General features: G+C 38.1%; 1 protein-coding gene across 1 annotated transcript in view; it reads left to right on the top strand.

The window, feature by feature from the left end:
- The window catches only part of egfra (epidermal growth factor receptor a (erythroblastic leukemia viral (v-erb-b) oncogene homolog, avian)), a 66,300-nt gene extending 52,429 nt beyond the window's left edge, over window positions 1–13,871 (top strand). Inside the window, exons 22-28 of the mRNA XM_054767215.1 lie at window positions 411–486; window positions 4,229–4,375; window positions 4,577–4,674; window positions 4,903–5,070; window positions 9,959–10,006; window positions 10,093–10,186; window positions 10,656–13,871. Coding sequence (XP_054623190.1) covers window positions 411–486; window positions 4,229–4,375; window positions 4,577–4,674; window positions 4,903–5,070; window positions 9,959–10,006; window positions 10,093–10,186; window positions 10,656–10,999 — 975 coding nt within the window. The 3' untranslated portion in view covers window positions 11,000–13,871. The remainder of the gene's footprint in view (window positions 1–410; window positions 487–4,228; window positions 4,376–4,576; window positions 4,675–4,902; window positions 5,071–9,958; window positions 10,007–10,092; window positions 10,187–10,655) is intronic.
- The last annotated feature ends 1,609 nt before the right edge of the window (window positions 13,872–15,480 follow it).

Raw genomic sequence — 15,480 nt, 5'->3', positions numbered from 1 at the left:
TTGATCAGATGTCTAATCCCTGTCTAATTACAGAAAGATGAGACTTATATTATATTTCAATCTTGTAAAAGAACACGCATTAACATCTTCCATGTAACAAACAACAATAATAGAAGCGTCTCTTCATTATGATGTTCTACAAACCACATTAACACGTGAACATTATTATATTTGGGGAAAATACCATTTTTCTTCAATATTACATTTTGCTGGTGTACCTAATAATGTGGTAATTGCAATTCTGACCCATGAGGTGGCAGCGTAGTTACATTGTGAGTGCAGGAAACAGACATGTTCACATTGTATAGAATTCAGTGTAAATCATTATATTTATGAAATATTTAGTGTTTTGGTTGTGTTTCATGCCAAAATTCATTTTCATTTACTGAGTTATTATATTCACTTTACAGGTACCCATTAAGTGGATGGCTCTGGAGTCCATTCTAAACAGAACATACACACACCAGAGTGACGTATGGAGCTACGGTGAGTCTTTAGACCTTCTCACACAGCCGGGTTTAAAAAAAATTAATAAAAAGTCAGTATTTTTACTTTTTTCCCTATTGGTGCCTTCTATATAGAATGGAGTGGACAAGTGAGTTTGGGGTTTTTGCACCTCTGGAGTTAGCATCAGAGCAGTAACAGAGGCCGCCTGTGTGAAAGGGTGTGGCGGGACAGGGGTGCAAAATTCTACTGACTTCTCTCGCCCTGTTGTGTTGGAAGCAATTGCAAAAGTCTCATAGGTGTTTAGTACTCACTACCGTGCTGTGTCACTGTTGAAAGTGCACACAGTTACGGCTTCATTGGGTTGTGTATAAAAGGCACAGGTGAATAAATGCAGGATCTACTGTTAGGATTGTGGTATTCATATACTTTTTCCAGACTTGCTTAACAAAATTACATTAAAGTACGTCACATGTTAACACGTTATCAGTCAAAGTTAACGCGTTAACGGAAGTTTCCTTTAACGGCACATTTTTTTTGATGCGTGATTAACATGCGCACGTCCTGTTTGACCCTCAGCCGACGCTGTAGTTGTCACCATGTAGCTAAAAGCTGGAGCAAATATTGAGAAGAAATGGAGAAAGAAAGGCGTATTTTGATTGGTAAATTTAGCTTCAAAGCCCTGGCAGATGGCTATTGCAACAAGACCAAAGTTATTTGTATCTACTGTCACTGTGATTGGAATTGTCACGGACTACGTCGTCGACTTGCCAAAGAGAAGCAGGAAGGTACTGAAACACTGCCGGTATTTTTTTAATTTATAGAGTGGTATCTAGGCATACGTGTGTCCCAACTAGCAAGTGTTTTTTTTAGAAGTGAGCCATCTCTGGGCTAATTTTTTGCTTGGAACTACAAGCTAAAATTTGCGTACGAGCTGCTAGTTAGTGGCAGGCATAGCCAAGGACAGCTATTTGGGGGCTTCTGTCAATGTGACAAAGCGGACCTGAGAGAGGCCACATAGCGCTCTGAGATGGTAGTAAAGGCTCGTGAGGGAATTTATTTGCGTTATTATTATTATTATTATTATTATTTATTAGCGATTTATTATTGAACTTATTATTGAACTGCTGTGTTTATCAAAGATGACAGAATAAAAGTTGCATGTTGAAAGACCCGTGGCGTCATACTTCCACGTCGTTGAAGTGGCCAGATCGTGTGATAAAGTGTGTGTAAAAGAGTGTAAAAACTTTTCTCTGTTTTGTTTTGATGATAACCTGTAAAAAAAACCAAACAGAATAGGTAATGTTTGTTGTTTTTTTTTTTTAATTAACAGCCAGACAAAAAAAGGTCTTGAATTTGATTGTGTATACAAACTGTATATAAAAACTACAAATAAATTGAAATATTATTAAAAACACAGCATAAAACAGCAATTAAAAATATATGTTCCTGTTTCAATTATAACCATCCGTCTATTTTCTATACCACTTGTCCTCACCGGGGTCGCGTATGCTGGAGCCTATCCCAGCTGACTTGATTTTTTTAAACAAAAACAAATAGTATCAACTACAAACAGGTCAAATCATTAACTGATGATTGACATAGTGGTCAACCATCATATTTAAGAGAAATATACGACCTAATTAGACGCACATACCTAACAAACATGACTTAAAGGAAAACTTCACTTTTTGGGGGAATTTTGCCCATCAACCACAATCCTTATGTGATACTTGAACACATGTCTTTCTCTTTTCTGTGAGTTCTGAAGATCAGCTAAAAAGAGACAGCTAATAATGCACGTAATGGGATGCAAATATTCCGCCTATAAAGCCTTCTGAAAAAACCTCCAAAAACCATCAACAACGCTGCTGTGTGTTTGTTTTTGGCAAAAGTTAACACTATATGTAGTGTTCGTTTCTATGTTGCTATGTGAAATCAATGCATCCAGGAAGGAAGTTCAGGGAATGCTTAAAACCACCAAAGCACCGCAACATACTGTAAGTATTACATGTTATCATGAATGTGCCTGTTGCTACATGGTTACAGCATGGACATAAAATGATAAAACGTTTTTGGAGGTTTTTTAATAGCGGGCTCTCTAAATCTGGTTTATACACTATTCCCTTCATTTTGGCAATGTTTTTTAGGTGGTAAAAAGCTGATGATGTCAGTGATTTAATGTGGTTGTTACTCAGGTCTGAGTCTATTATTACCCCTAGATTTCTAACGTGATGATTAGGTTCACCCCCACAATGAACTGAATGACATTACACAATTATCCTGTGTTTAAAAGTGTAACAGTAGCTGGTGCCAGGGGTATTTTCTCACTGAGGGTCGCTTACATAAAAATGAAATGACGATAGGGCCACTTTGATATATTTTGTACAGTGAAGATGGTAAAACCAATCCAATGGAGGTCAGTATATGCCAAACTATCTGAACAAAATATCCACATCTTTGCTTTGTGTTATAGGTGACAAAGCAAATTACTGTAATTTCTAATGATGTATTTGATTAATAATGAATTCATTTTATTTTTACAAGATACCGGCCAATAAGCTACAAACAACAAAATGGCCTCACTTTGGACACCTCTGTCTTATACAGGGATGAAATGAAAGGGCTAGAAATTCAATTTAAATATATAAACGCGGCTCTGAAAAAGTTGTGCATTCACACTCCTCCTGCATTGGCCCACATAAAACTTACTTGCCATATCCAAAAAGTGACAGCAAGCGTTTTTACAGCAAGGAAATTCTCAAATGGAATATTGTTGTTGGATCTCATCGGGATGTTGCCGACATTTAAGAACACAACATGAGATGGGAGAACATCTCTCTCCCAGATGGACAAGACTACACACACACAGTTCTTCCAGCTCGGCAGCACACGTGTACACAAAAGCACCAGCTCATGGAAACTCAACACTGCGCTGCTTTTTTTGTGAGGGCCTGTTTCCAAATCTTCCTCTCCCCCCTCAGGGTTTGATCATATGTTCTTTTCTGCATAAGACATCAGCAAACTTGGCCACAGGTGACATTTTTTTCCCCAGCACTCCTCTTTTTAAGCTCTGAGATACGTCCTAATAACGCCCACAGCCCATTTGTCAACACCACTGTTTGGACACTGCACACATCCGCTAGGACACTAGGAGAGGATGCTGGCGTTGCTTGTTTGCCGTTTCTCCACCCGTGTTTTTGATTGCTTTTATAGTTTTGTAAGTTTTATATGTTTTTCATATTTTTACAAGCTGCACTTTTGTATAGCATGACTTGTTTTTAAGAGGTAGCTAGAAACCTACCTGTTACAAGCGACCTCCAGCTGCAGCGTTTCTCCTTTCCAAATTCCAATGGCAATTAAAGAGATGAAAAAATTCTCTAATTTATCAGGACTTTGTTTAAATCTTAATAAATTTGAATTGTTTCCGATCCATGAACGTGACAAAGAAAATATTTTCAACATACCTATAAAGTCAGAGGTGAAATGTTTAGGAATTAATTTATCCAAAGACCAACTTAATTCGCAGCTAACATAGAAAGTAAAATTAAAGATTGCAAAACCAAACAAAATTTGCGGCAGCCAAGACATCTGTCAATTCTTGGACGTATCTATTTAACTAAAATTGAAAGTTTATCAAGATGTATCTCTGTAGCACTTTGAGATTGCCAAAATTTTAATTGCAATCCAAATAAAATGTGTTATTATTATTATTATTATTATTATCTTGTGTACGGCTTTATTGCACACAAAAAACAACTGAATAAGATTTTTTTTCCTGCAGGTGTGACAGTGTGGGAGCTGATGACATTCGGGACCAAGCCGTATGACGGCATTCCGGCTAGTGAAATAGCCAGCGTGCTGGAGAAAGGGGAGCGTCTGCCTCAGCCTCCAGTGTGCACCATAGACGTCTATATGATCATGGTCAAATGTAAGTGGAAGAGTGGTGTAAAACGTTCTCCTAAACCACTTTCTAAGTTTTCTGTAAAAAAAAAATGACTACAGCCTTCACATTTTGTCTTCTCATAGAACATAAACATGGATATATTTTAGATTAGTCAGTGTACAGCTTCTATAGCACTATGGATTTACTATCTACTAAAAATGAGTCAACATGGTGTTGTGTTCACAGGCTGGATGATCGATGCAGACAGTCGACCACGTTTCAGAGAACTAATAGCAGAGTTCACAAAAATGGCGCGGGATCCACCTCGTTATCTTGTCATCCAGGTATATTAAGTTACCTAAATTCCTTATGTACCGTTAATTTCACACTATCGAATCTAAAACCTGAATCTAAAACCACACCCACCAAATTTTAAGAATTTTTTTTTACAGATATAGGACACACTTTATTTTTAATTGTATAATTAATAATATAATTAATAATATACGGTACTTCTACCATCAGTCATGAATGTCATGCTAACTCTCTCTCTAATGCCATTTGTCCTTCAGGACGATGAGAGCATACATGTGCAGAATCCTCCCAACAATAAATTCTACCGCAGCCTGCTCAGCGGCGAGGACATGGAAGACGCTATTGACGCCGATGAGTACCTCGTGCCGCAGCACGGCTTCTTCGCCAGCCAGAGCACGTCTCAAACACCACTGCTTCACTCCACCGTAAGCTTGAACCAGGCTACACAACACCTTTCATAGAATTGATTCTTGTCATATAGAGCAGTGGTTCCCAAACCTTTTACAGTCGCATACCCCTTCAGACATTCGACCTGAAGCCATGTACGCCTTACTCCTGCACACTTAAAAACATACACCTTATTATCTTAATTAACTTCAAATATTGAATTTGTATTTTATAGTAATTCCGGGTCAAAAATGTGTTTTTTGCATAGTCGCATTTTGATAAAGTTTCACATGAGCACTGATAAATAGATAAGTAGTCATCCTACATATCTTTTATACCTATGGCAAACGATTAAATCTATAACTGGTGAAAAATAATTTGAAAAATTATAATATATATAATTACAATAATTTACAAATCTCCATAAATGGTACTCTTCTTACTGATCAAGAAAAATTCCTTTAATGAGTATTTTATCTCATTTGTACAAGTTGTCCTCTAAATCTACATATTCTCCAATACTCCCAATACCACCAAATGCATCTCAGCAGTTCCCCTTTTCTGAGATCTCAGAGTACTTCATCTAACACTTTGAGCTCCTCAACAATATCTTATGCCTGTGATGTAAACAATCTAAACATAGATTTTCTAAAAAAACATTTTCCCATCATTTAGTTAATCTGTGCATTAGACAATCTAAATTTTCTATTATTTGGAAAACTGCTCAGATTACCGCAATTTATAAGTTGGGTGTCTAATGTCTCCAATTATCGACCAATTTCATTTCTCCCAACAGTTTCTAAGTTACTTGAAAAAACATTATATACTGTAATCAACTCATCCAGTACATTGAAGACAATAAACTGCTCAGTGACTGCCAGCATGGTTTTAGACCGTTACGGTCAACCATGTCAGCATTGCTTTTATTCACTGAACAGATACATGCTGCACTAAACAAGGGATATATCACTGGAGCCAGACAAACACTTCCGAAAAGCCTTTGATACAGTTAATCATAATGTTTTGTTGAACAAACTCGGGAGTACTTCAGGACCTTCACTCTTCTTGATGTACATCAACGTCCTTCTCCATGGACTAAGTTATTCAAACTCTCTGTTATACGCAGATGATATTGTGCTTTTTGTGTCTGGTGCAAGTACAGACGCAATTAACAACAAAAACATCAATGACTGCAAGATAATCACTTAACGATTAATGTTAAAACAGATTGCATGTACTTTTACCGTACTCATCTATGAGGCATTTATTCATATCCAATCACATCATTTTTTCAAATCAACAACTCGCCACTGTATCCACTTACAAATATTTAGGAGTCAGTCTAGACTCCCAATTCACTTACAGTGAGCATGTACAAAATGTCTCCAAAAAGCTGAAACAAAAGTTATGTGTTTATATATAATTAGGTTGTATGTGTCTTTGTCTCCAGAACATATCTTAATGTTATAATACTGTCCACTCTCTCATATTGCCTGTCTGGTCGCTCACAACAAATGAAATCTTGGAGCCAATAGCTAGGCTCTACAACAGAGCTTATAAGAACCACAACTCACCACATCCAGGAACGACTTCCTGGGTAGACACATCACTGATCTGCTCTATCACTGTCTAATTCTTTAACATTTCAAAATTATATAATGAGCACTGGCATGAAATTGTACTTTGAAATCCTAAATAGTAACACTTCTGCAGCAATCAGTGCTTTGGTGCCAAAACTCAGCACAAGGGCTAATTGTACCACCAGATCGGTAACAGACTTTTGGCACTACCAGTTTTTAAAAATTTGTATGCACTGAGATCAGTCTTTTATGTTTTTGCAAAAGCCTGGAATGAGATTCCACTGCACCTAAAGACCATTCCAACATCGAGATACTTTAAAAAGTCCCGTGCTCACCATTTGATGGACAGCTACTGCTGCACTCGCTGAGATGGTTCAGTAGCCTCCTTCTGTTCGCTGCTTCTCTCAATTTCTGTGTCTGGGTTGCCTGTGTTTGTCCTATGTTGGCTGATGTACTAATGATGTTGTATGCATTTATGTTCTGCAGAGCAGGAACCTGCTGAAAAAGAGCATGTATGCTGAGTCAGGCCGGATTGCTTTTAATCTTTTCCTGTTCAAAATCTAAATAAATAAATAATAATAATAAATAACATATGGACAATCCAGATTTTTTATAGTAGGTTTATTGCAACTCAGGAAAAATCCACAAAAAAATAACATTTAATACAGGTTATACAGTAAGTGTTTGATCGCTGTACAAAACGTGACTCAAGAGATTCAAGATTCAAGAGAGATTCAAGAGAGTTTTATTGTCATGTGCATGGTAAAACAGCAGTAATACCATGCAATGAAAATGTTATTCTGTTCATTCTCCCAAGAAAAGAAAGAAAACACAAGAAAGAATAAGAACATAAGAAACATAAACATATAAACATATATACCAATAAATTAAGCAGCAACAAAAAGAAGAGACATTCATACAAATAAATAAGTAATAAATAAATAAAGTGCTATGAGTGTGTGTTGCGTGCGGCGTGTGTGAGTGCTTCGTTGAGAAGCCTGATGGCCTGTGGGTAAAAGCTATTTGCCAGCCTTGTGGTCCTGGACTTCAAACTCCTGTAGCGTCTGCCTGACGGTAGGAGTGTGAATAGTGAGTGTTGTGGATGTGTGCTGTCCTTGATGAGGTTGTGTGTTCTGCGTAGGACTCTGGTTTTATAAATGTCTTGCTGTGAGGGGAGGGCTGCCCCAACAATGTTCTGTGAGGTCTTGATCACCCGCTGGAGTGCCTTCCTATCACGTGTTGTACAGTTACCGTACCAAACAGTGATGGAGGCGGTAAGGACACTTTCGATAGTGCATCTGTAGAAGCAACTCAGGATTGTGGTGGACATGCCAAATTTCCTCAGTCTTCTCAGGAAGTACAGTCTCCTTTGGGACTTCTTCAGAATTTGTTGGGTGTTGTGAAACCAGGTGAGGTCCTCGCTGATGTGTGTGCCAACTGTGACTCGAAACACTTGTTGGCAAGGTCAGACATGTCTTGTAGTCAGCAGGGTTGCACATATCTGAGGAGGGATTTTGGTAAAGCAGAATGTTTCCACCTTCATGTTTCAGCATTTCTCAGCCTCCAAACACTTCAAGTCGAGTTCATACCAAGCCTTGTCATTAGGAAACCTCAGACTGGCTTGTACTCTTGAGATCATTAACCAGCTCCTCCCTTGTAATTCTGAGCTGCTCCCTCACCATTCTCAGAATGGTCCTTACCACACCAGCTGAAATCGTGCATGTTCTAGACTGCAGGGGTGTCAACTCAATCGCGCAAGGGGCCAAAACTTAAAACCAACTTTAGGTCGGTATAGTATTTTATATCAACATAAAAATATCACAATCTGTGGGATGGGTAACCCGAAAGAGGTTGCAGCTGTGCAATGGGTAGTTACGTGTTTCCCAGCATGCTTTGTTGTAGTTAAAATGATCATTTTTTTACTTGTCTTATGCCTCTCTAAGGTTTTATTTTGTACATACATGTTGTAATAGGGGCCACTGGGTGGTCTAGTGGTTAGCATGTTGGCCACACAGTCACAGTCTGGAGATCGGGAAGACCTGGGTTCGAATCTCCGCATTACTGTGTGGAGTTTGTATGTTCTCCCTGTGCGTGTGTGGGTTTTCTCCGGGTAAACACTGTAAATTATGGTATATCTTTATTATTATTTATTATGACGTATCTCATTTATTTACAGTAATTATAAAGCTTGACTCCTATTGCACCACATTATTATACTGTCTTATCATTTTCCTACGTATTTAAAATTGGAGAGTACGTTTGGAATACAGCAAGTGAACAAATGTATTGTAGTGTAAAACAGAGGGGATAGGATTAAATAAGCTTTGCTTCTTCCTACTCCTTTTTGGATATGTGGAACTGTGAATTGTACTATGTGATGTATTCCAATGTAACTTGTATGCATGTAAAAAATATATTAAACAATTACCATTATCATTAGTGCTATATCTAATACTGTTAAAGCCAATAATTTGGGAGAAATAGTCTAAACTGACTTTATTGCACAAATCATTGTAAGCACTTTGTTTGATACACGTCAGGTATTACTGCTGTTTTCCAAACAGGTTGACACATGCTATAAAGTGAGGTTACCTTATATATCTTCCATTTGCGGCAATAGTGGTTTCTTTCTCACCAAGCTTCTTGCTGATGGTCTTTGAGTTCATTTCATTCTTGGGCAGGTCTACAATCTTGTCTCGGGGGGCTCATTTTGACAGCTCTTTGGTCTTGCCCATGATGGTGGAGCGGTTTGAATGGAAGACAGCCTAAAACCTTCTGAGCCCAATTACTCTTTATTTTTTCTATCTAATTGCAACCACCCCTCCACCTCTGTCCGAGCCCAACACAAACAAGTGGGCCTCATTGTCTTCGCCTTCTCCCACGTTTCCCCCCTGGTGGAACTCTTCTTCCTCAGGTTCAGCTTCTGGCTCTTCTACCTGGAACCTCCTAGAATTGTCAAGCTTTGTGATTACCTTTGCAGACGAACATACCAGGCCAATAAGAGCCTGTTCTTGTAACATTATCCAGCGTGGGTCTAGAAATATTTTACAGATGGTTGTTTTGTCAGTGTGTTTAATTTCCTTTTCTTGTTAAAAGTAATTGCCTTGCCACAGCTGTCACGCCTGCTTTTTTTTTGTCTTTTGGTCTGGGCTTTTGACACTTTTCACACTCCCGTGACTGGAGAGCAAAGCTTGTTGAATTTCTTCAGTGAAGTAGGACACTTCCCGTCTTCATCTTCTCACGCTGCGATGACAGCCACGCTTCCTCTTTGCCATTATGGCTCAAATGGAAAATGTGTCATCATCATCATTGTGAGATGTTAACGCCAGTTTTTTTTCCCCCACAGAGCCTGAACAGCAGCATTGGAACATGCTACAGCAGAAATGGACTGCAGGTAAGGGAAAATGAGCTAGTTCAATATACTTATTTTATGTTTGGTGCTGTTACAGCTGACTTGAAAGTGTCATTTTTGTGCTACAGAATGGATTACCCAGCAGAGATGGAAGCATAGTTCTTCGTTACATCCCAGACCCTACGGATAAACTCTTAGACGATGCCTTCCAGCCTGCTCCAGGTTTGTGTCCTTCATCTTTAAACTGTCAGAATGTCAGTGAGGTAGATGAGGTCAGCCATGAGCAACACTGCTGCCTCTGTTAGACTCTGCGAGAAAGGGCGACATCAAGTGGTCAGAAAGCATATAGCTCGTTTGTCCACACAAGAAGGAAAACTACATTTTTTAGAATTTAGCCGATCATCCACAATACTTATGAGACACGAATACACATGTCTTTCTCTTTGCTGGGTGTTCTAAAGATATAAAAACAGATAAAAAGTGGTGGCTAATTAATGCACATAATGGGACACACCTATTCCACCTAGAGGGCCCGCTATTAAAAAATTTCCAAAAACGTTTTATCATTTTATATCCATGCTTTGTTGTATGTGTGTGAAATGTGCTATACTATAAATAAAGCTTTCTTATTTTATGTAAAAATGTCATAATGACAAATAGATTTTAATGACCATCTGTGCTTACTTAACAGACTACATGAACCAGAATACGTCGTCAGACATGATGAACCCCGTCTACCCGCAGCCCGGTCCTCCCCGTGCCCTCCTCCCCACAATCTCCTCGGATGATACTGAGGCCGAGTACCTGAACTGTTTCAAAAATGGGCCCAACGGACCTGAGTACCTCAATGAATTTCCATCCACCGGCGCTGTCATGGCCCCGTTTACTTCCAACGGCGCGATTGTTCACAAATACAAGCCACAGAACAGCATAGACAACCCCGATTACCAGCACAGTTTCACACCCACCTTCAAGGCCCGCACTAACGGGCATATGCCGGCAGCAGAGAACACAGAGTACCTGGGCCCAGACTGACGGACCACTCATAGTGGAGAACTGAAAAGAGAACGCTTTCCTTAGTGGTACCATCAGATAACAGGTGACATTTTTGTACAGCTTTGCATCACCTGTTGAGTTGTTTTCTTCTTAAAACCACAAACACACAAAGGACTTGGCTTGAAAGACCAATGTGTGAAAGTGAAAATCCCCCATGACTATGTGAGGAGAAGACCGGAAGTAAGGCAGAAGCATCCGAAAAGGGAACTGAAATGAGAAGCTCAAGCCAAAACTGACTTTGGCTTCACATCTGACAACCACTCAAGACGGGACCGACTGTGACAAGGAGCCCTCCTGCCTGCCTGGCTCTGATGGGAACTCTTAGGAGTCCAATGCTGGACTGACTCTTTCCTAATGAGGACACAAGATTTACAGAATGAATGAATTGTCCATTTTTAAGGGGGAAAACTGGTGAACTGCATTGAAATATCTCACATTTATACTTTAAGAAATTGTCTCAAAATGAGAGGAAGTTTAATACTATGCAAACGATTACAGTGGAAAGTTCCAAACCTGCAGCACTTGTGCAACACTAAGGCTGCATTCACACTGTTTTTTTGGTGCGGTTCACTTAGTGTTAACACTGGCATTTTTGTCATGGCACCAGAGGCTACACAGTAAAGAACATATGCATAAAGTAAGGAATTGATTGGGCAGCTTTTGTGACTTATTACAGGGAGTAGCTCAAATAGTCCAAACCAAAATGCCATCTGTGGTTTGAATACACGGGTTATTTTTATTTTCTGCTATATTTACCACCCTAGATTTTGCAAAAAGCTACTAAAATATAAGTTTCAAAAGATTGTGACACACTCACACGGGAGGGGGGCAGAACAAAGAGACAGCACCTCTTCTCTTACATATTTGTCATTTCTGCATGTTTTTGCTGCCATTTTAACACTACTCCATTGTCTTTCATCCGTGTAATGTTCACATTTGACCTCAAGTGAAGCGAACTGCACCAGAGTTCACTTGCAAGCAGAACGAGACCCATCTCTCAAGCGGACTCGACCCACATATTTGGTGCACCCCAAGATTTGGATGATGATGTTTACATTTGACCAAATGAACCATACTAGCAGAGCAAACGCACCAGAGTTCCTTTTAACCGAACCAAACATGACAAGTGTGAACACAACCTTATTGTGTCCTGTCCCTGTGGATACATTGAATTTATACTCATTGTGTCTTATTTGTGTGTGCAGATCAGAGTGGATGGTGACATTGTATGTGTCTATGACACCACTTGAGATCTCAACATAGGCCAAAATCTTCCATTTTGAAAAATTGTGGACATCTTTACCAAAGTAGTTGACAGATTCCCCCACTAGGCAGAGTAACCACACTGCAAAAACTGAAGTCTAAGTAAGATGAAATAACTGAAATCAAGTCAAAAATACTTATTTTGGATTAAAAAGATATATATACAATGTAATATACAATGTAAAAGATATACAGTGTTCAACCAATGTGCTTATCTTAAGTAATATGTGCTAAAATCTGAGCTGTATTACTTAGAGTAAGCAAAATAACCTGCCAATATTGGTAATTGTTACACTAAGGAACATCATGTTGACACTTGCACAATTCAACATGTCCAAAAAGGAGTAGGAAGGAGCAGATATTTTTCAACCCTACAACGTCTTGCCAATGGTACACTGAGTTACCAAAACACTTCCATCCATCAATCCATCCATTTTCTATGCCGCTTATCCTCACAAGGGTCGCGGGTATGCTGGGGCCTATCCCAGCTGACATCAGGTGAGAGGCGGGGTGCACCCTGGACTGGTCGCCAGCCAATTGCAGTACCAAAACACTTGAAAGGAGTAAAACAGTGTTTTAGTCTCACATAGAAAGTAATTTTAAAAAAATCATATTCATCCAAAAATAAGCACGTTTGAGGTTGATTTAATTGATTTAATCATGCTTATATTTCATTTTTTGCCGTTTACAATCTTACTGTAAACGCTCTAATTGTATTCCCAAAGAGGACAGGGACAGAAGCTCAAGAACTCAGCTTATTTTTTAAACTTTGATTTGATTTGGAGTGCATGAAAAAGTGGAAAGGTAAACAAAGCTCTTTTTGAACAAATATATTGCAGAACACAACAGCGACATAACCGATGTTGTAATAGCAGCAAGGAGCAAACTGCTTAGCCAGTATTAATACCACTGATGAGTTCATGGTAAACAACAGTACTACAACTGTAACAAATGCAACGCATGGCATTTTAAAGTGTTCATACAGGTACAGTAGATAAAGATGCTGGACACATGTGATGCCAGTGTTTTTTCAACCAGCTCTTATTGGAGACCCCAGTGTTCTTTGGCTTTTATTGACCACGCACCTGGCAACTACTGTATAAGAGATTTGGCGGGTAATTGCATAGTAACTTTAATTGGAGCATTTACAGCAATTGTGCTTTCATCCACTTGTGTAAGATGTCCGGTAGAATGCATGGTGGTCATCTACGACGTGTATTTATTGTTTATGTTAATTAGGAGAGCAAGTCAAAACCAGCCCAAACTTCCAAAAACATTCCTCTTTGTGGAACAGATTCCAGGTCGTATGTGACGATTTACCCAAACTACTGTAGTATTTCCCTGTGATTGTATATCATATTTAGTGTACAGTATAGTTCTTCCCGGGCTGTATAGACACTGTAGCTCCCAGTGCTTCCTCCGTGCAAGAGAGTGTTAACTATGATATTCCTAGTTTTAAAGGAATGCACTAATGTAGCAACCTGTTGATGCCTATACTTTTGCAAACGTGACACAGGTACATGTACAGGTATGTAACCATAATGCTGTGATAGATGATATATAGTCTGCTGTAATATGCAGTATATACATATACTGTACATATATATATATATATATATATATATATATATATATATAATATATATATATTATATATATATATATATATATATATATATATATATATATATATATATATATATATATATATATATATATATATATATATATATATATTAAGGATGCGCCGATCAGGGTTTTATGCTGACGATTCGATCACATGGATTCATGACACATTTTTGGATTTATTCATGAGTGCTATTGGCCAAGGGTGCCGTATAAAGGGGAAACGTCAGGACAATTCCAAGGTCCGTTGACTGCCAGGGCACCCAAAAATAGGCAATTACTAATAAAATTAGTAATTCATTAATAAAGGCAAAATTTTAAAGGCATTTATTGGCATATGCCAATCACGATTTCTTATGGAAATCGGCCAATACTGATTGGTGGCCGATGTAACGGAGCATCCTTAATATATATATATATATATATATATATATATATATATATACACAGTGGTGTGAAAAAGTGTTTTGCCCTGTTTGTTTGTTTGTCACACTTAAATCATCACTTAGATCATCAACCTAATTTAAATATTAATCAGTGATAACACAACTGAACACTTTTTATTATTACGGGAGAAATAAAATCCAAACCTACATGTCACTGTGTGAAAAAGTGATAACTAGCAGCAACAACTGCATTCAAGCATTTGCAATAACTTGCAATGAATCTCTTACAGCGCTGTGGAGGAATTTTGGCCAACTGATCTTTGCAACTGATCTTTGCAGTATTGTTGTAATTCAGGGAAATCACTTTTTCACACAAGGCCATGTAAGTTTGGACTTTTTTTTTCCCTTAAAAAGTTTCATTTAAAAAATTGTGTTGTCATTGACTATTTCAATTTTTTGATGATCTGAAACATTTAAGTGTGACAAAAAAATAAGAAATCTGGAAGGGCAGACACTTTTTGACACCACTATATATATATATATATATATATATATATATATATATATATATATATATACTGTATGTATTTATGTTTACATACCGCTCCGTATGGAACCTATTCGTCAATTGTGATCACTTAAAAACATGTATGAATAAAATTTTCATGGAAATAACACCACTGTCTTTCTTTCTGCACAAAAAAAGGCCACAGCTGACCTATTTAAAGTGCATGCAGAGCTAAATAAAGCTGCTGGGTGTTGCTGACCACTCGTGATATTGGTTAAAAATGATTCACTCATCATCTTCAGTCATTCGCGATAAGAGCTGCATGCTTGCATGTTAATGTATAACTGTCTGGTGAGTGACCTCACTTGATTAAGCAGCATTCTGCCATTGTATGCGTGAGTAGAATACGCTTTATTGACCTGATGAAAACTGATGAAAGGCAAGCGTGCTCCTACTCTTATACTGCTGCATTCACAAGTATTCATTTGTCACTGTAAATGCTATCTATTTGTTTGTGTCTATAAACTTGTAGTATACAATAAACCAACAAAACACAAGCAATTTCAATTGCTCAACACATTTTTTTTGTAATTGACCATCCATTGAAAATGTGTATTATACATGAATGAAACTGTACAAATTAATTATGTGAACTTTATTTTAGGTTTACCGTAGCC

This window comes from Dunckerocampus dactyliophorus, chromosome 2 (genome assembly GCF_027744805.1).
Source record: "Dunckerocampus dactyliophorus isolate RoL2022-P2 chromosome 2, RoL_Ddac_1.1, whole genome shotgun sequence".
Taxonomy (NCBI): domain Eukaryota; kingdom Metazoa; phylum Chordata; class Actinopteri; order Syngnathiformes; family Syngnathidae; genus Dunckerocampus; species Dunckerocampus dactyliophorus.
Note: the sequence above shows the minus strand (reverse complement) of the source record. Positions and strands in the feature narration are given on the sequence as shown.